This window comes from Peromyscus eremicus, chromosome 7 (genome assembly GCF_949786415.1).
Source record: "Peromyscus eremicus chromosome 7, PerEre_H2_v1, whole genome shotgun sequence".
In the NCBI taxonomy this organism is placed as follows: domain Eukaryota; kingdom Metazoa; phylum Chordata; class Mammalia; order Rodentia; family Cricetidae; genus Peromyscus; species Peromyscus eremicus.
Window position 1 is genome coordinate 26,759,453 of NC_081422.1, and position 20,000 is coordinate 26,779,452.

General features: G+C 49.0%; 1 protein-coding gene across 1 annotated transcript in view; it reads right to left on the minus strand.

The window, feature by feature from the left end:
- Positions 1-17,377, minus strand: part of St14 (ST14 transmembrane serine protease matriptase) — a 46,827-nt gene extending 29,450 nt beyond the window's left edge. Inside the window, exon 1 of the mRNA XM_059267559.1 lies at positions 17,117-17,377. Coding sequence (XP_059123542.1) covers positions 17,117-17,197 — 81 coding nt within the window. The 5' untranslated portion in view covers positions 17,198-17,377. The remainder of the gene's footprint in view (positions 1-17,116) is intronic.
- Positions 17,378-20,000: the final 2,623 nt, after the last annotated feature.

The window sequence follows — 20,000 nt, forward strand, 5'->3', positions numbered from 1 at the left end:
TCTTGTGGAGGACCCAGGCTAGGTTTCCAACACCTGTAAAGAGGCTCATAACCATGGGTAACTCAACTTCCAAGTGGAGCTGACGCCCTCTTCTGGTCTCCACAGGCAATGCATGCACATGCTGCACATCTACACAGGCAGACAAAACACTCACACATAAAACTAAAATCTTTACGTTGGAGAGAAACTAAGGAAGACACCTGATGTTGACCTCTGACCCTTCACATGCATGTGCACCTACCTACATGAACACAGAAACGTGGGAGAAAAAAAACTCACAAAGGCCGGGCGGTGGTGGCGTACGCCTTTAATCCCAGCACTCGGGAGGCAGAGCCAGGCGGATCTCTGTGAGTTCAAGGCCAGCCTGGGCTACTAAGTGAGTTCCAGGAAAAGGCGCAAAGCTACACAGAGAAACCCTGTCTCGAAAAAACCAAAAAAAAAAAAAAAAACCAGCTCTGGTGGTTCATACCTGTAATATTAACACAGAGAAACCCTGTCTCGAAAAACCAAAAAAAAAAAAAACTCACAAAGGATTCAGCTACACAACCGAAACAGATTATGCATGTGTGTAAGAAATATTATGTAGAACAGTCATTATGTTTAGATGTATTTTAAATCTGTAATTTCCCAACTATTTTCTTCCCGGACCTTCACAACAATCCTGAGAACCATTCAAGACTGCCATCATCACCCCGATTTACAGAAAACGCAGGGAGAGACACTGCTTCTGAGAAATCACACAGCACTTGGAGGCAGATCCACGATGTAATGTCTGCCTCCCTGCATGGTCACCTTCCAGAATTTAGGGAGCAAATAAGATTTCTGGGGGTTCTACTCAACCCGGAAACAACCGTTTAATCAGTCACTTGCCCGTCCCTTTTTATAACCACAGCTTTCCGGCTCCATTTTCAGGCATCAGAGAGGTTGTCTTACATAACTCTGTCATTTTATTGATGAAGAAACTGAGGCTGAGTGAGAGGGAGTGGTCTGTCCAAGGTCTCAAAGATAAGATTAGAAATCTCCGTGACACCGGGACCAGAGCCAAGCTCTTCCAAGCGGAGGCAGGATTTCAGGTGTGTATGTGCTTGGCCCCGGAGTGCAGCAGAGGGAACAGGTGGGAGGGATGAGGGTAGCAGAGAGCCCTTTACAGCCTGGTGTAACTTCACACATGGTCTCTATACAGCCAGGGACAACAGAAGAGAAAGTACACCTGTGCCTGCCTCTCTTTCTGTTCCTCGGATGTAAACAAATCTGCAGGTGCACAAACAAGACACAGGGCCGCGAAGCCAGGTGCTTGCTTACCACAAACAGAAGCCTCGTAACCATGGTGACCTCTTCCTGCCCACAACCTCTGGTTTGATGCCAGCCAGAGTAGCCAGAAACACAGCATGGCCCCAGGGCACTGAGACAAAAGAGCACAGGATAATTTCCAAGGAAACGAGAGAGCAAGTGACTTGAAGTGTGTAACTCAGTACAGACCCTGGGGCAGGAAAGGGGAAAGCCCTGAGCTCAAGTTGCAAGTATGACATCAGAGTATCCATCCCCACTCAACTTCCTGGAGTGAGAGGGCGGTCCAGAAACCCAGAGGATGAGTCCAGAAGCCAGAAACTCTGGAGGAAATCAAGTTTTCTTTCTTTCTTGTTTTGGTGTGTGTGTGTGAGGTACGTGGGTATGGACATGTGTGCATGCAGGTGCACACACAAGTGAGTGCACATGTGTGTTCTAACATGGGAATGCCAGAAGACATAGGGTGTCTTTCTCAGTCACTCTCACCTTGTTTTTGAGACAAAATCATGGAATCTGGAGCTCACCTATTACACGGCACTGGCACCAATCTCCAGTGACCCGCCCACCTCCTTCCCACCCAGCTGTGGGTGCTGATGATCCAAAGTCAGGCACTTTCACCAGATGGAAATCACATGTGCTGTTATTTCAAGCTCACTGGTCCTTGAGACCAGACCTCATCAAAGCAAACAGCAAATAAAAACTTTATTTATAAGAGACAAAAAAAAAAAATGAGTATTTTATTTGCTGAAATATTCCATTAGGTAGGAAACCAACCATGGCTGAAAGCTAAATGCTGAACCAACAAAACTTTTCAAATTGACTAAAGGGTCCTCTCACTGAAAGGCTCCCCCTCCTGGTTCCCAGCACATACAGACCCATCACCAGGATCTAGTCTCTCTGAGGTCCATACTATCCCTGGTTCTGGGACCAGCAAACCAAAGCAAGGATTTGCCATTGCTAGTTCAGGGCATAATCCCTGTTAGAGAGAAAGCAACTAAAAAGTGACTTCATGGTTAGTAACAACAAAAATACTAGCTGTAGAGACAATATTTCCATTGAGAGACCAGAAAAGGTCATTTAAATAATGCAAGCCTGGTCCAGAGAGCATCCTTAACAATGCCACAGAAGAAACAGGAACTGGCCAGGTAGTGGTAGTGCACGCCTTTAATCCCAGAAGCAGGCCTGGTCTATAGATTGAGTTCCAAGACAGCCAGGACTGGATTGTTATATAGAAAAACCTTGTCTCAGAAAACCAAAAAAAAAAAAAAAAAAAAAAAAAGGAAGGAAGGAGGGAGGGAAGAAGGATAAAGAAAGGGAGGGAGGAAGAGAGAGAGAGAGGGGGAGGGAGAGGGAGAGGGAGAGGGAGAGGGAGAGGGAGAAGGAGAGAGAGGAACTGGCCAGGCCAAGCAAGCTAACCATGGTCCTGCACCAGAGATGTGGCCTGTAAACCCAGACTTCCCCCAGAGTCAAACGTCAACCAATCAGGACTGCCCTCATTTGCATGGCAGGTGGTGGGGTTGAGGGTGGCTCTCAACCAAAGCCACCAACCACTGCAGCTAACTGGCCAAGGCAGGAGGCTCTTCTGCTTCTGTCCTTAAACGTGGCTTCGCCGAAGTATACTCGGTAAACTTGCCGTTTTCTATTCTGGTCTGAGCTGGGTGAATTCTTCCACTGCCTGTGGTGATATATTGTGTCCCCCAATATATTGTGCACCTTAATAAACTTATCTGGGGTCAGAGGACCAAACAGCCTCTAGATAGACATAGAGGCCAGAAAATGGTGGCACACACACCTTTAATCCTAGCATTTCGAAGGCAGAGATCCATCTGGATCTCTGTGAGTTCAAAGCCACACTGGAAACAGCCAGGCATGGTGAGACATGCCTTTAATCCCAGGAAGTGATGGCAAGAAGCAGAAAGGTATATAAAGGCATGAGGACCAGGAACTAGAAGCTGGTTAAGCTTTTAGGCTTTTACCAACAGTTCAGCTGAGATCCATTCGAATGAGGACCCAGAGGCTTCCAGTCTGAGGAAACAAGATCGGCTGAGAAGTTGGTGAGGTGAGGTTAGCTGTGGCTGGTTCTGTCTCTCTGAGCATTTACCCCAATACCTGGCTCCAGGTTTGTTTTGATTAATAAGACCTTTTAAGATTCATGCTACAACTGCCGGTCAATTCTCTATCACACTATACAAAATCCAAAGTCATTCCATCCAAATCATGGGAGGAGAGAAATAAACCTTTACTCCAGACTCACACATTCTAAGTTGGGTGTGACCTTCTGGGAAGACAGGGTTAATCATGGAAGCCTGAAGAGGTTACTCAGACTCTCAGGGAGGGTGAAGGGCAGTCCCATGATAAGTGCAAACCTTTGTCTGCTGCTGGAGATCAAGGTCAAGGGGCAGAGGTGATTTCATCTTCTGGGGATGCAGGTGTGTGGCTCAGACCCGAGACTAAGACAAGGGTGGCTGGACGAATTAGCCACTGTGACAGCTGTCACTGATGTGTGGCAGACAGTCTTCACTTACATGATCAGTGACTCAGTGTATCCATCAACAGGTGGGACAGATCTCACCCAGGATGTCACCACCATTGGGCCATGAGAACTGTAAAATATCTCTATGGCTCTTCCAGCAAGTAATGAAAGTGCAATGGCCATGACTGAGCACGGAGGTGGTCGTCACAGCAGGAAGACAGTCTATAGCATTTTGAAGACATCTGCCCGCTCAAGAATGACCCACCCAGCATAACCTTGCCAGCCAGTTCTGGACATCCTTGCCAGAGTCCCCAGAAATGTTACAGAGCCAGAGGCCACCTCAGACAACAGAGTGGAGAATGAGCCATGAAACAAACCGGTGTCTGTGTCTGGACCAGAGGAGCTGAACCTGGGGGACATGGGCAGCTCTGAGTATACAGCAGAGGCGGAGTCAGAGAGAGGCCAGAGGCCGAGATGCTGATTACTGGCATATCTCACTTTATTGCTCTTCACTTTATTGCACTCCAAAGATCGGGTGTAGCTTGAAAACTGGAGGGAAGGCCACCTTCATCATGGCACCATTTTTACAGCAGCTCAAATGGTCGTTTACATTTCTTTGCAAGAGTGTTCTTTCTTTTTTTTAATTTATTTAACTTTATTTTATGTGCATTGGTGTGACTCCACTGGAACTGGAGTTACAGATAGCTGTAAGCTTTCATGTGGGTGCTGGGAATTGAACCTGGGCCCTCTGGAAGAACTCCAGTGCTATTGACCGCCGAGCCATCTCTCCAGCCCAGCAAGAGTGTTCTTAATTAAGTGGGTACAATGGTTTTTTTTGTTGTTGTTGTTTTGTTTTGTTTTTTGTTTTTTCAAGACAGGGTTTCTCTGTGTAGCTTTGCACCTCTCCTAGAACTCACTTGGTAGTCCAGGCTGGCCTCGAACTCACAGAGATCCTCCTGGCTCTGCCTCTCGAGTGCTGGGATTAAAGGCGTGCGCCACCACCGCCCGGCTGTACAATGGTTTTTGGTTGTTTGTTTTTTAGCATTTAAAGGAATACAGGAAAAACATTAACTTTCATACAGACTGGGAAACCAAGAATCCACCGGGGTCATTCTGGGTTTTGCAGGGGCCTGAACCAAACCCAAATATCCCTGAAGGCTTTCCTGTCAGAGGGCCCTGCTGAGAAGGACTTTCTCCAGTGAACCAGCAGCCGCCATTAAACTGGGCCACCTGCAAGATCCCATTACCAGAGGCTTCACCCAACAAGCCACCACCACAGTCCAGAACCCGGCACAAACGCTAATCCGAAGAGGATCTTTGGGCCACAAGAGAATGGAAGAGAAAGCACACACTAAAAACCTCCCACCCAGCCATCAGCTACAGCATTTGAACAACCAAAAAGCCCAGAGGCGCCTCTGGTCTCTGTGGAACACACCAGCCAACCCTTCCCCAGACTTGTCTAGTAAGACATGATCTAGAACTCACAGAGCTCATCCAGTGTCTGGATTCCCCCGCCTCTCTCCCAGTCTCCAGACCCTGGAGTACTGGACAGGGGCAGGGCCCAGGATCCAGAAAGGTTTTAACAAGTGCCTGGGTCACTTTCAGACAGCTGAGACTTGAGAAACTCCACCTACCCTTTCCAGTTTCCAGGCAGTCAGGCTCACCCACTTCTCATCACTAGGGAAGAAGGCAGCCTGGTTAACCAGCTCCAGCCAGTCTGTTTCAAACCACCGGAAGCAAGGTTCCTGTGGTGTGGGCTGGCTATACTTCCTGCCATGGGGACCCTCCCATAATGGTTAAAGCATCTTCCCCAAATTCCCTTGAGCTTCTGGAAACACACACTCCCCATTCACCCAGCCAGCCTCAGGCCTAGACACATGGCGGCGGCCTCCACACACCCTTTCATCATTTCCCCACACAGCACTCTCGTCCTTGCTCTCTGACCCTGTCACTGGCCTCCACTGTCCCATCAGACATGAATGCTGGGAAATGAGTGGATGCAGAATTTTTGTCCGTGAGGAAACTACAGTCCATCAAGAACTGAACACCAACAGGCCAGTAGCTCTCACTGAATAAAGTAAACCGAAAGTCTCCATACCCGATTCGATCATAAGGGAAAGTCCCCAGGACCTACCTGGCTTCCACCACACACAGAAATCAGACTCTCTGCCAGGGAACAGCAGTCTCCTCCTGTGACTGCGCTCTGCCTCCCCTCTAAACTGAGGCCCAGGGTTGCTGCCAGCACAGCCTGGGGACAGAAGCCACACATCCCAGCCACAAGACACCTTTCTTCCCAGAAGAGAAGGAACACACTGTGAAGAGGGTTGCCTGACATGAATCTGTCTCCTTTTTTGTGAGGTGGAGTGGGTGTGACCTACATCGGGATTCTGGGCTGAGCCCCCTAAGCCCTTGGGGCAAATACTTTTCATTGGGCCTCAGTCTCCCTCTCTTAAAACTGGGTTAATGACCCCTTAGAGATCATAATTAGCTAATTCCTGCTAATGACAGGGCCTCTCTACTGTGTCCCTTTGATTTTTAGTTCCCCACCCACCATGCATCCACCTGTCCAGAGCAGACTCGACAGGCCCAGGACAGACCAAGCTCAGGCGTGGCGAGGGGCACTCCATCAAGGCCAGCCCAATGCATCTGCTGGAGCCACAGAACCAGAGAGGCCTCTTCTCCATCCCTCCCTCATATCCTCCATCCTCAGTCCACCCAGACTTATCACTTGACTCTTTGATTTGGAGGGGGTGGGATGAGGCGGTGGCTAGGGATCGAAACTCGGCCCAACCATCTCACCATCCTCTCTGTCCAGAGTCACCAAGTACAACAGCACAACCTGGCTGACCCACCCTCCAACACACACACACACACACACACACACACACACACACACACACACACCAACAACAGAAATGAGAGGTGTGCCAACAACAGAAATGAGAGGTGTGGCGAGCATTTCCTGACTTCTTCTCATTCATTTCTTGACTTTTCACTGACTCTACATTCCAATTTCACAGACTAGTGTGTTTTTTATTATTGCAATTTTTGTTGAGATAATTTAGATTTCTACAGAATTGTGAGAAATAATGAGAAGCTTTCTAGGCTCTGCCTGAGCTCCCCCTGTGGTAGCACTTCAAAAAGTCTTACTAGTGTGACATTGATACAATCCACAGATTTCCTGTCTGACTTGTACACATGTGTGTCTTTCCATGTGCTCTACCACGGGGGTAGGTTCCCACGTCCACATTGGACAAGCCTATGTGCCGCTCCAACATGAAGGTCCCTCCCGTTGTCTTTTTTGGGGGGTTAGGGTGGGGTTAAGACAGAGTCTCCCCCACATAATCCCAGCTGTCCTGGCACTTACTTACTATGTAGACCAGGCTGTCCTGGTCTCACAAAGATCTGCCTATCTCTGCTTCCTGAGTGCCAGCATTAAAGGTGTGTGCCACTACACCCAGCCCATTGTCTTTTTGAACCACACCTACCTTCTTCCTGTCCCCCAAACTCTTCAGTCCCTCAGCCACTAATCTGTCTAAGCTTCAACAATGAATAATTTTTAAAATGGTATCTAAATACACAGTGTGTAAGATTTAGGGAATATTGGCTTTTCCCCCCTTCTTTTTTTCACCACACAAAGTTCCCTAGAGAATCATTCAAGGCATTGCTCCTACCAATAGATCAGTGACATTCTTTTCCGTGACTGAGGAATAACCCATGATATATAGATACCACAATCATTTGTGTCTTGGGAGGCCCTCGGATCTGCAGACAAAACCCTCAAGCCTCCACAAATTGGTGAGATTCTGAAACACCTGCTCTGTGGCTCCCAGGCCCCTAATTAAGCTGCAGATCTAAGGATAGGTTGGTGTGAAAGGACTCAGCAGGCAAACAGTCCATAATTACAAGCCAGACTCTCAGGACGTGGCAGTGGAAAGCCAGGAGGGCCTGCGGAGCTCCAGCCTTGGAGCGGGATAGACTTGAGGCCACATCCCCGCCCCCGAGGTCTCGGAGCCATTTGCTTCTGCAGGAAATCTCATTCTCACTGGACACCAACAGGACAAGTCTATGCAGTGTAATCAGCTTCGGAAAAAAACCCTTCACTATCAGCACTGTACATGTTTTTGTTCCGCCTTCTCTAGCTAACCATGCTTGATTCCTCCAATCAGTCAAACGGAATACTTCCCAGACCTCTGGCCACCTGGCTCAACCTCATCATTAGTCATATTCCCGTGAACATGATCTACATTCAACAGCACAAGAGATCTGACCCAGTGGGTTCCACGGGGCTGCCGGTGGTCAGGAACAGCCCCCAGTCTTATTGCTGCATTTCCATTAATCATACCAAGAACACATTCAAGTAGCTCACCCAAGCCATCAAAGGAAAGGAAGGGAAGAAGGAATCATACAGATACTAAGGGGAAGCTTGGGTGATACGCCAAAATGTCCTTTCAAAGAGTAGGCAATTGACAAAGGAAAACAAAGACAGACTGAAAGAGGGGTCATCTTCATCTGGACAAGCCACTCGTCCCCATCCACAGAAGACTAATTCCAGGTTTCACTGGATGCTAAAATCTGTGGGTCTCCAGATGCAGTCACTTTTATAAAACAAATACTGTCTGCACAGAACTTTTACACATCCTTCTGTGCACTTCGTCCACCTCTAAATGATGTAAATATATGTAAAGTGATGGCATATTATATGTTTCAGAGAATAAAGACAAGAAAAGCGTATACAGGTATATGTTTTCTTTCAAATATTTTCAATTAGTGGTTGGTTAGATCTGCAGAACAGATATGGAGGGTTATGGCTAATTCCTGCCCTTTACAACCCGTCAGATGTTCTCTGAGAACTCTGTGGGATAGACCCCTTCCTTGACTCTCAACATGATGGGGAAGGAAGGGAGACAGCCTACTTTTAGCTCTACAATTCTAGCATGGATTAAGACATTTAGTAGGGCCGGGCGGTGGAGGCACACGCCTTTAATCCTGGCACTTGGGAGGCAGAGGCAGGCAGATATCGGTGAGTTTGAGGCCAGCCTGGTCTACAGAGTGAGTTCCAGAACAACCAGGACTACACAAAGAAACCCTGTCTCAACAATCCCCTCCCCCATCAAAAAAGAAAGAAAAAAAGAAAAGAAAAGAAAAGATATTTAATAAAGGCCAGTGAGATGGTTCAGTGGATAAAGACACTCATTGCCAAGCCTGACAACCTGAGTTCAATCCCTGGTACCCAAATGGTAGAAAGAGAAAACTGATGATGGTACCATCCCCCCAAAATAGTAAAACATTTTAAAAGACAAATCTTTGGGCCTTGTGAGGGCACCAACAACTAAAGCACTACTTACAGGATTAAAACCTTGGGAACAAGGAGCTGCAGAAATGGGTCCACAGTTGGGAGCACTGGCTGCTCTTGCAGAGGACCCAGGTTCTATTCCCAGCACCCATAGCAGCTCACAACTGTCTGTAACTCCAGTTCCAGGGGTCCGACACCCTCACACAGAAACACATGCAGGTAAAACACCAATGCACATCAAATTTAAAAAATTATAAAGTGTTTGAATTAAGTTGTGACAGCCAAGTCTTTGCCTGAAGAGTGGAACTAATTATGATTCCACTTGGGGAAGAATATATGTACACATATCAACTAATGCCCCAATTCTTCGGTGAAGAGATGACTTATGAGATAATGAGCACCAGCTGTCAGTCAGCTTTCTGTGACTGTCATGAAGTACCTCAGATAATCAATTTACAAAGAGGAAAGGTTCCACGGGATCCACAGTTGTGGAGGTTTCAGTCCGTGCCCCACTGGGCCTGTGGTGAACATCACCGCAACAGCATACAGCAAAGGAAAATGCTCACCTCACGGTAGGAAGAGACCAGTGTCCCACACTCCCCTCAGAGGGATGCCCCGATGACCTAAACACTTCCTAACTACCTCCCAATAGACTCGCCCCGGGAACCAAGTCTTTCAATATACAGGTCTTTGGAGGGCACCAGCAACTAACCACAGCACTACCTACAGGACTGAAAACTTAGGGAGCAAGGGCCAGAGAGATGGCTCAGGGGTGAGGTGTGCTTGCACACGCCTACAGAAGACCCAAGTCCAGCTCCAGCCCCCACATCAGGCGGCTCCAGGGGATCTGATGCCCTCTTCTGCCTCCGAGGACACCTGCACATGTGTATTTATACACACAATGATGCACACACATACACACAAATGAAAATAATTTATAATTTTTAAATCATTACCTTGGGAACAAATTCCAGAAAAAAATCACTTTCTAATCCGAATCTTTCTATACTGCTTGACTTCAAAACCCTCTCCTAACTTTTGTAATCACAAAAAAACAAACCTTGAGAGGGCACTTGGGAGGTGGAGGCAGAGGCAGGCCAGTTTCTGTGAGTTCAAGGCCAGCCTGGTCTACATAATGAGGTCCAGGACAACCAGAGCTATATAGTAAGACTGTCTTGGAAAAAAACAGAGAGAGAAAAAAAATGCATAAAAAACAGCATATTGCTACAACACTTCCCGCTCATTTAAAAATACTGGATATTGTGTCTGGAGAGATGGCTCAGAGGTTAAGAGCACTGGCTGCTCTTCCAGAGGACCTGGGTTCAATTCCTAGCACCCACACGGCAGCTTACAAACTGCCTGTAACTCTACCTCCAAGGGATCCGACACACTCACACAGACATACCTGCATGCAAAACACCATTCATGCGAAACACCAACAAAGTAAAAAAAAATAAATAAATAATTTAAAAATAAACTCTGGCTATCTGGGTTGACCATATTTTCTCTGAATATATAACACAGTTTCTTAGCCTTTTAATAATATTTTAATTTTTTATTTTATTTGTGTGTGTGTGTGTGTGTGTGTGTGTGTGTGTGTGTGTGTGTGTACCTGGGCCATGGTGCAGGTGTGGGAGTCAGTTCTTCCCATCTTATTCCGGCGGGATCTTTTCTGTTTTCTGTTATGTGATGATGTACTGCAGGTTAGCTGGCCCTCTAGCTTCAGGGAATTTTTTCTATTTCCACCTTCTATATCACAGGAGGAGTGTTAGGATTACAGATATGAGCCACTACATGAAGCTTTTGTAAGTTTCAGGAATAAAACTATGACCATCAGGCTTGCTTGGCAAGTGCTTTTACCTGCTGAGCCGCTCACTGGCCCTTATAATATTCTTTAATAGATCTAAATAAATACGGTCTGGGAAGAAAACAAAAACCCCTGCTTTAGATTTGGGACAGCCACATGACAAACAACGTCCCTGGCCTGTGGTAAGATCACTGTCACCTCAAAACTCTGGATGTTACTGGGGTGGAGTAGACTCCTCACCCTGGGCCACGGAGGGAGGTGGCTTCTGGTTCCGCCGGGGAGAATGGTGTCGCGTGGGTGGCTTTTCCTCCAGACCCAGAAGGACACGTTCCGTTTCGGCAATCCATCCAGAGGGCTAGCTCGCTCCTTCTGACTCATCATGAAACCATCAGTGCCATCGGCCTTTCCCTCCCAGGTTAGTGTCATGTACAGAAGCCAGGAGGCGAATGTCCCAAGTCTGCATGTCCCATCTGGATTGTTACTAAAGAGGAAAAGTCACAGTGCCCAGGAGGGGCAGCCGCGAGGTCACCATCCAGAGGGACCGTCTGTAGCACAGATGTTCAATCATTCACAAACCGATCCAACCATGAGCCCCCCAGTCCCCGGACCTCCGTGGTGCCCGGAGGACAGGATTGCTACTCTGCCTTTGCCAGACTAAGGGCTTGTGCACCACAAACAGGAGAAAATTCATGAACCGAGTGAGGCGTGGAACAAGGCAAAGGAAACACACTGATCTGACTTGTCAACCTGGGTTGGGTGAATTGCTTTTCAATTTAAAATTGCACCATGATTTTTCATTTTGCACATAGTAAATGAACATGCCATGTACATTTTGTGGACAGCCGTGTGGAAGTCACATCTGCAGTGCTCCTAGTCTCCCGGCTAACTCAGCCCATCAAAGGGCAAACCAGACAGGTTTGGAGAGAGACGACTTGGGTGCACTCGTGCTGGCGCCTGGTGATCAGCACTTATTTTTTTTATGTGCTCCCAACGCCCTAATGATGTATTCTGGGATTTGCTGGGGATCTGCGTCAATCACCCCTGTCTTTGGAACACAATTTTATAATAGCATTGTGGTGAAGCTCCTGGACTTTGAAGTCACTCAGATCAAGGTCTGAAATCTTGCTCTACCTCCCACTGCCTTTGGGCAGTTTACACAAGGCCTTTGTGCCTCAGAGTTTTCATCTGTAAACTCTGCTTTTAGTTTCTCCACATCAACACTGTGGGGAGTCAGACAACGGACTGAAGCGCACATATTTAGGCAAGGGCAGAAAGGGATCCTCCACCTTTCCTCCATCCCCACCTTGGTAACCATTATACCTCAGCATCACCGGCAGGGACCACAGAGAGAGATCTGAGATTCTGACCAGTTAGACAACAGCCACAAAACTTCCAGAGGAAACCTGTTGTATCACCAAGTTCAGCCAGAATGGGAAAAATAGGAAAATACGCACCTCAGAGGAATTTTTAGTGTGGACCTGCTGCTAGAAAAGTTGTCAACAAGGACCAGAGGCAGGACAGTTGCCCCATGAGCACAAAGTGCTGGATTTAATCTTTAGCACTGCAAGCAACTACTAACAAATAGAAATTATACCACAAATTGCTAATCGGTCTTAGCAAACCTGCAGCCAGATATTGGGGTGAAAGCTGAAAGATCAGAGAAGCAGAACAAGCCCCAGCCAACCTCACCTTACCAGCTCCTCAGCCAATACCGTTTCCACGAATCCTCAGACTGAAAGCCTGAGTCCTCACCCCTGAGGGTCTCAGGTGAACTGCTGTTCAGTTCCTGTCTCCTCACGCCTTATATACCATTCTCCACCCAGCCCTGTCACTTTTTTTTTTTTTTTTTTTTTGGAGAGAGGAGAGAGAGGTCACATGGTCCCTTCCTCCTTTTATTTTTTCATTTATTTACTTCTATCCTGGCATGATTGCACTCCGGACTACCTGGGAATTGAACCCGATTCCTCTGGAACATCAGTCAGTGCTCTTAATTGCTGAGCCACCTTTAGTGGCTGGCTCTGTCCTCTGATCTCCAGATAAGTTTATTAGGGTACACAAATATATCACCACAAGAAATATTTGGTAAATAATTAAATAAGAGCTGTATCTGTAGGGAACAGGCACTGACATTTGTTTACCTCTAGTTTAATGACTATTTACATTGTGTTTTATACTATAAGTAATTTAGAGATGACCTGAAATACACGGGCATGTGTTTGGATTCTATGTGAACAGTCAAACTCCACAAAACAAAGACTATCACGTACAACAGTAGCTATACAGCCCCAGTCTGTGGCTGGCTACACACACCATGTCAGCTTGTACAATCAACGTTTGCACACTGACCAGACCACCTGATGACCAAGTTCTTGGACTGTCTCCCTACAGTGAATCCAATCATGGATGTGCAGTGCCACCTTAAACTAAGGTGCTTGAGCACTTCAGATTCTGGGATCCAGGAGAGTGCTGGAAGCAATCTCTCTTGGATACAGAGGGACACTGTGACCTCTGAGGGGATAGCATGGGCTCCCAACTAGTGCCCCAGATGACCCAGCCCTGTGGTCACCATAGAGAAACAGATAGTATCTTTAAGACCTGGACTCTCTGGGGACTCTGTCCTGTTCTCCCTCCCATTTAGGAGAGAAAAGCCAAGAGCCCAGGCAGGACCACACACTAGAGAGCAAACAGATACCAGGGGAACTCCAGGACCACAACACTCTGAGGCTACTGTCCACAGAGACCAGGTTGAAGGAGGGAGCAAGACTGCTTCTCCTTCCACAGTCTGTGACGACACCTTAGCCACAGATGGCCCTAAACAAACCCACTGGGAACAGGAGACTCAGTCACACACAAGCAACTCTCAAAGGACAGTGGTCCGCTCTGCCTCAGGTTTCCAGATTCCTAAATGAGGATGGCAATCTCAGATGCTCCTATGACCCAGGGTGGGACCGCTAATGCCCCCCAGGGAAAACAGCCTTCCTCTCCACTGCCATGCAACACTCCCAGACCCAGTGCTCCATGCCTACTCTGTTCTCTCCCTCACCCAGCACCCAGCACTTAGGAGAACAAAGAAAGGTCTCTACAGGTGCATTTTGCCTGGTGAGAGACGAAAAGGATCCGATGGAAATAGGGTGAGCAGGCCCTCATGTTCTTGTCAAAAAGGGATCTTTTTCGTAGAAGCTGGGGTGGAGCGGGAGGGAGTTGGCAATGAGAGAGCTCAGGAAGATGGCCTATATCTGGGGGTGTGGCCGCAGCACACCCTCTGGAGTGCATCGCCCAGTGTCCAGCCAGGCATCTCAGCACTTCCCCAAAGTCAGGAACCCATTTAAAGTGGAGGCTCTCCTGCTTTGCATCCCCCAAATAAGTCACCTTCCCAGTGGTCTCAGGGATTTTTAAACTCAAAAACTCCTATTGCTTGATGTGAAACCACTGCAGTTTACAAAGGTTTCCTGTGCAAAGTATTCCTATGAATCTTAGCAACAAACGTGGGTCATACATGCCATCCCATTCATAGCCAGGAAAACTGAGGTTAACTGGGACTGGATAACATCTCACACCACCTGGCTAGACAGTGGCAGCCCTGGGCTTTGGTTCCATGTTGTCTCCCCTATCACCACATCACAGATGCCTGCAGTCCAATTCATCTGCCCTGGCAATTCCAGCTTAGGCTAAACAGATGCCTTTCTTTTTCCTTTCTTTCTTTCTTTTTTCTTTCTCAAGACAGGGTTTCTCTGTGTAGCACTGTCCTGGAACTCACTATGTAGACCAGGCTGCCTGCCTCTGCCTCCCAAGTGCTGGGATTAAAGGCATATGCCAGCACCACCCGGCAACTAAATGCCCACTCTGCGCTTGTCCGTACTACCCACAGCGGCCCTGAAGGCAAGGACTGTGATTTGGATCCTTCTCAATACCAGGCACGAGCTTGGTCATTGGGTACTCAGTAAATACCTGTTATGCAAATGAGTGACTGAATGAATGGGTGAATGTTTGACCAATTAACAGATGACTCTAAATAGTCAGGGTTGGAAGGTCTAGCTCCCAGACACCTGATGTTGACCCACAGCATCTAGGTTCCCAATCTGCCTCTCTGTAGTTATGGAACACTGAGTCTCACCTAAGGAAATCATTACTGATCATATATGCATTATGTCAGGGCAACTTCACAGCCATCATCAAACATTCAACATGGACTTAACTATTCAGTGAGACCAACTTCTCCGTTCTCATTAGGGGCCATAACATCTGGCATCGGCACACCTGCTCATACCTGGGCAGGGCACACACAGTCCCAATATACATGCAACAGGGCAAACAATGCAGCAGAGTAACTCCTACCCTCCACTGGCGCCATGAGGGAGATCAGGCACCAGCATAATCAGTCTTGGGAAGGAGGCGATCAAGACACAAAGAACCCAAAGGCTGTGGTAGTGTTTGCCCTGGGACCCAGCATGACCTGAGCCAGGCTCTGTGACAGGAGCTACCCAAGAGTCAGCAGCCATAAAGACCAGTCAGAAAATGTGCCAAGGCGGATCTGCAGACCCCAACTGTAAAGGGGCACTGCTGAGTGATGCCAGGGAAGTACAATCAAGCCTCAGGTGAGAGGCATACTTGAAGACTTCCTGGAGATGTGAAAGTGAGCTGTGACTGGCTATTCTCTTACAGACACATTGCCTCGTGACAAACTTTGTATGTGTCTGTTCACGTGTCCCACAAGACTGTAAGTTCCTTAAAAGGAATCAATCACATCATATTGGTCTCTGAGAGCTCCCTAGGGTAGTGAATGCCTAGCCCAGCATGGCTGGAAAAAAAGACAGAGTAAATCATTTACGAGAAAGAAACCGGCAGAAATGAAGTAGGAGTAACCCAAGGGGTGGAGAAGAGATGAATGAGGACCTAGGGGGAAGACAAAGTGGAGTTCCTGGTGAATAGTAGTAATCCAGCAGAAGCCCAAGGACCAGAGAGGTGAGCCCCACCTTGTCTCCAGTTGGGGAGGAACTTTGTGCCGCCCCCTCCCCGGGGGAGAGGGGGGAATGGACCGGTAGCCCGAAGAGGAGACTGAGTTCAGCCCCCAGAGGACCCACTTTCAGTATCAACAACAGTCCTTGAAAGGGAAATCAAGTAGGGCAAACTTGGACGGGGAGAAAAACTGTCCAGAAACGAAACACCATACAGCAGGCTACCTGCCGAGGAAGCAGGAGCCCCAAGCAGGCAATTACTAAGGATTCACAAACATCCCGACTACAGAAAGGAAGAGAAGGCGGCGGCAGGTGGCAGATGCCAGAATGCATCTCCCAGCAGGGCTGAAGCACAGGCTACAGGGACTCAAGGCCACAAGGAACAGAAAAGCGGAGGCAGCAGACCCTCCAGACCTGGGCTTCTGCAAGTCACTGCAGACAGGGTGCGTGAGCGCAAGTGTCGGAAGGGGAAGCTAGGCTCCAGGAAACTGCCTCTGCCAGAGCAACAAGCCTCGCTCACTAGTCTGTTGCTGTGGTTCAGGAAATACCTGGCTGCTAGTTCCACCAGAGCACTGCCCCCACCCCACCCCGTGTGTGTCCTTCAGTAAGGTGACGAACGCCCTCCCTCACTCTGTGTACGGTAAAGTATCATGCTTTTGAGGTCTTTCAAGAGACTTGTCCACGCTTCTGCTTCCTGCTTCAGTATCTTCCCAAAAAAGTCTCAAGACAGAGCCTTCCTCACCACTGCCCAGACAGCCACCTGCTCCAGGGCCAACAAGCCCTCAGCTGCACGCTCTGTGTGGACAAAATTCTGTTCAGAGATTACCCCTACCAAAGTTCCACAGCGCCGTTTTGACCAGGAAGACTAAAATGAGTTTCTGCAGAGGTCAAAGCCACACAAGTCTTCTCCAATCCACGGATATGTCCTTGCCATAGCCCAGATCACCCACTCAGAGCACTGATAACCCAGAACAATGGAGACCCCCACGGAGGTCCTCTTTTTCAAGCCAGGGAGAGGGCAGGAGGCAGGAGGAGCGCCCGATGCCTCCGGGCCCTGGGGCTTCCCGCCTCCTCGGTGGCCGGCGCAAGGCTGATCTGGGGCCGAGGTCCGGCCAGCCCCGCCCTGCTACCAGCGGCCAGGCACCCACCGAACAGGAAATTCCACCTGTGTGCCCAAGCCCGGGCCACCTACGGGCCGTAGAGCGGAGCTCGGGCGAAACCGAGGGCCGCGCGCAGGTGCCGGTGCACGAGGACCCGAACAGTGGACGCCCGGCCCCGGGTCCCCGGCCTTTGCCCACCTCTATCCGGGAGCTGTACTTGAGTCCCGCGCCGAAGTCCTTCGAGCCCCCTCCGGCCTTGCGGCCCCGATTGTTCCCCATGGTCTCCTCGGCCCGATCGCCGGTCTCACACGCGTGGTCTCTGCGGGCAGCCGACTACCATGGCCCGCGGGGCGTTGGGGACACGAGGGACGCGGGGCGCGAGAGGTGGTACGGGCCAAGTTCCGGGGCAGGCCCAGCGCGCCCAGCCGGCGGCGGAGGCTCCCGTTCTCATCCTTCCTCCCCGCGCAGGTAGTTTCAGGGTGTGGCCTCTCCGATCGGCCCGCCCCGCCAGCCAGCCAGCATCCGCGCCCGTACACCTGTTGCGGCCGGCCCCGCCTTCCGCCATGCCCCCCAGGAAGCTCCTCCCCTCCGGCCAGAACCCCGAAAAGGAACACTGTGAAGCTCTGGCGCTTTCCTCTTTCTCACAGGTGGCTCTTTCTCCTGGAGCCCAGCCCTTCCTCGCCGCCGCCCTTTGATACTGACCATCTCTCCACCATCTCCTTACGCAATTTTCATCTCTCTCCCCTGGACCTTTCCCTACAATCCATCATCTTGCCAGAGATGCCTGTGTCCCCCCAAAACCCGAGCCAGCTGCTGCAAGGCCCGGCCTTCCCTGTGTGCCATGTGCCAGGGACACAAGGCCCTTCTTCCCGCTGTGGACAGAGGCAGCCTCTTCGCTGTGGAAGGCCCTGACAGTGACCTGTGCCCAGAGAAATGATAGTAGGTCCTCAGAGTCATCCTCCAACTGTTCGCGGCATCACATACTGACTGTAGATCCCTCTTGAAAAGCGCCTTTCCTGTATTTTCGTAATCCTTTCTGACCCCTAGACACCAAGGATCCCAACATTCGCTCGTCAACCTCCTCCCTTTTTTTCTACACTCCCTTTAATTTTCTGTAGTAGTTGTTGTTCCGTTTGTGTGTTAGAGAACAACTTGCAAGGACTCGGGTGTCTCCTGCCACCGTGTGGGTTCTAGGGATGGAAGGTTAGGCTTGGCAGTAAGAGCCCTTACTGGCTGAGTCATGCTCCAGGCCCCTACTCTTTCCTTCTTGACAATTCACCTCCGATGAGAAAGCCTGCCTTCCCAGAATAGACATCAGACATGCTCGCTCTACTTTAGCAACCGCCCGAGTATTTCTCCACTGGCATTCTGCGGTCTTGCATAGTGAACCAAAACTGCTGCGCTTGTAGTATGCGCTAGACACTGCCCTACGCTTTGGGAAAGGAGAGTGAACAGAATTGAAACTCCTACTTTGAAATCAACAATCCTCAAGTTTCCATGCAGAACTCACCCATCTTCTTAAAATTACCTAATCTACGTGAATCTGTGTCCCTCAGCAGCTACAATGAGCAGAGTCCCCTGCTGATGTGTTCTGGATATAAGTGATGTGCCAATTCTGGTGACATCACACCAAAGAGAGTTGGTAGTTGTGTCTACTGACATAGACCTGTCTATCCTATCTTTTTTCTTTTCTTTTTTTTTTTTCGTGAGAGGGTTTCTGTGTAGCCCTGACTGTCCTGGAACTCAATCTGTAGACCAGGCTGGCCTCGAACTCACAGAGATCCGCCTGCCTCTGCCTCCCAAGCGCTGAGATTAAAGGCGTGCACCGCCATGACGGCTCAGCCTGTCCTATCTTGATGGACAGACAAGTTCCGCCATGAGACTCTTCTTTCCCTATGAGCCAGAACTGGGTCTGTCTGCAGCTCTGTCATTGCATTGCTGGGTCTTACTGGCCCAAGTTCTCCAAGTGTGAGTTATGTCAATTTAATGCACAGGAAAACAAATCCGCTGCCCTACTGCCTACAGAGCATTCTGAAGCCAAATGGAAGATATGGAAAACTAACTCCCTGCGTTGGATTACGATGAGCACAACACCCTTTAATTAGTGAATGACTGAAAGTCAGCCAGATTGGAGGCAGCGAAGAACTCAAAGGTAGTCACTGTACTGAACCTGCTATTCTGTTGTGAAAGGAATGACTCACATTCTCTCCCATGTTCCTAGAGTTTCATCCTTTATCTCAGACAGCTAAATGTGCATCTTCTCTGTGAAAGGCACCCCCGTGGCCAGTTGAATGTAAGGACATGCTACAAATTGCAAATCCAGAGGAAGAGTCATCTTCCTGTGGTATGTACCCCCATGTGCATACCTATGACATCTCCATGACCTCCAACAGGACAGAGCAAACTTTATGCTAACATCTTAAATCCGTTTGGTTTAATCCTTATAAAGTATATATAAGCTGGGTGTGGTGGCACACAGGGCCAGCCTTGTCTACACAGTGAGTTCCAAGCCAACCAGGTTACATAGGGAGACCCTGTCTCAGTAAACAAAATAAAAATATTCATGACGTTAAGTCCTTTTGTCTCTAAATTGCCAATGAAGAACCCCAAGAACAGCCAGTCTAAAGCCCCAAACCTGGGGTGTAGCTCAGTGATAGAGGAGCTGTCATATGGGTGTTTATGGGTTGGATACCCAACATCACTCACACACACACACACACACACACACACACACACACACACACACACACGAACGTGCAGACCCTGTCATCTCTCACTGTACTAGGATAACTCACAACCATTTAGCCAGCCTTTATCATGTGCCTTCCCCACTGCCCACCACATCCCTCCGTATCCTGCATCGGCTGATCCTGCATCGGCTCATCATCCTGCATAGGCTTATCCTGGATCGGCTTACTCCAAGGCTGCTATCACATCTCTCCCTGGATTTCTCAGAGCACAGTGCCTGCTGGGAAAGTTGAGTTCACGTTCCTAGGACCCTCCAAGGGTTTCTCCAACTTATCCATGTCTTCGGGGCAAGTCACTTGGTGGACGTATGCGGGCCTGACTCTGGCTGAACCAC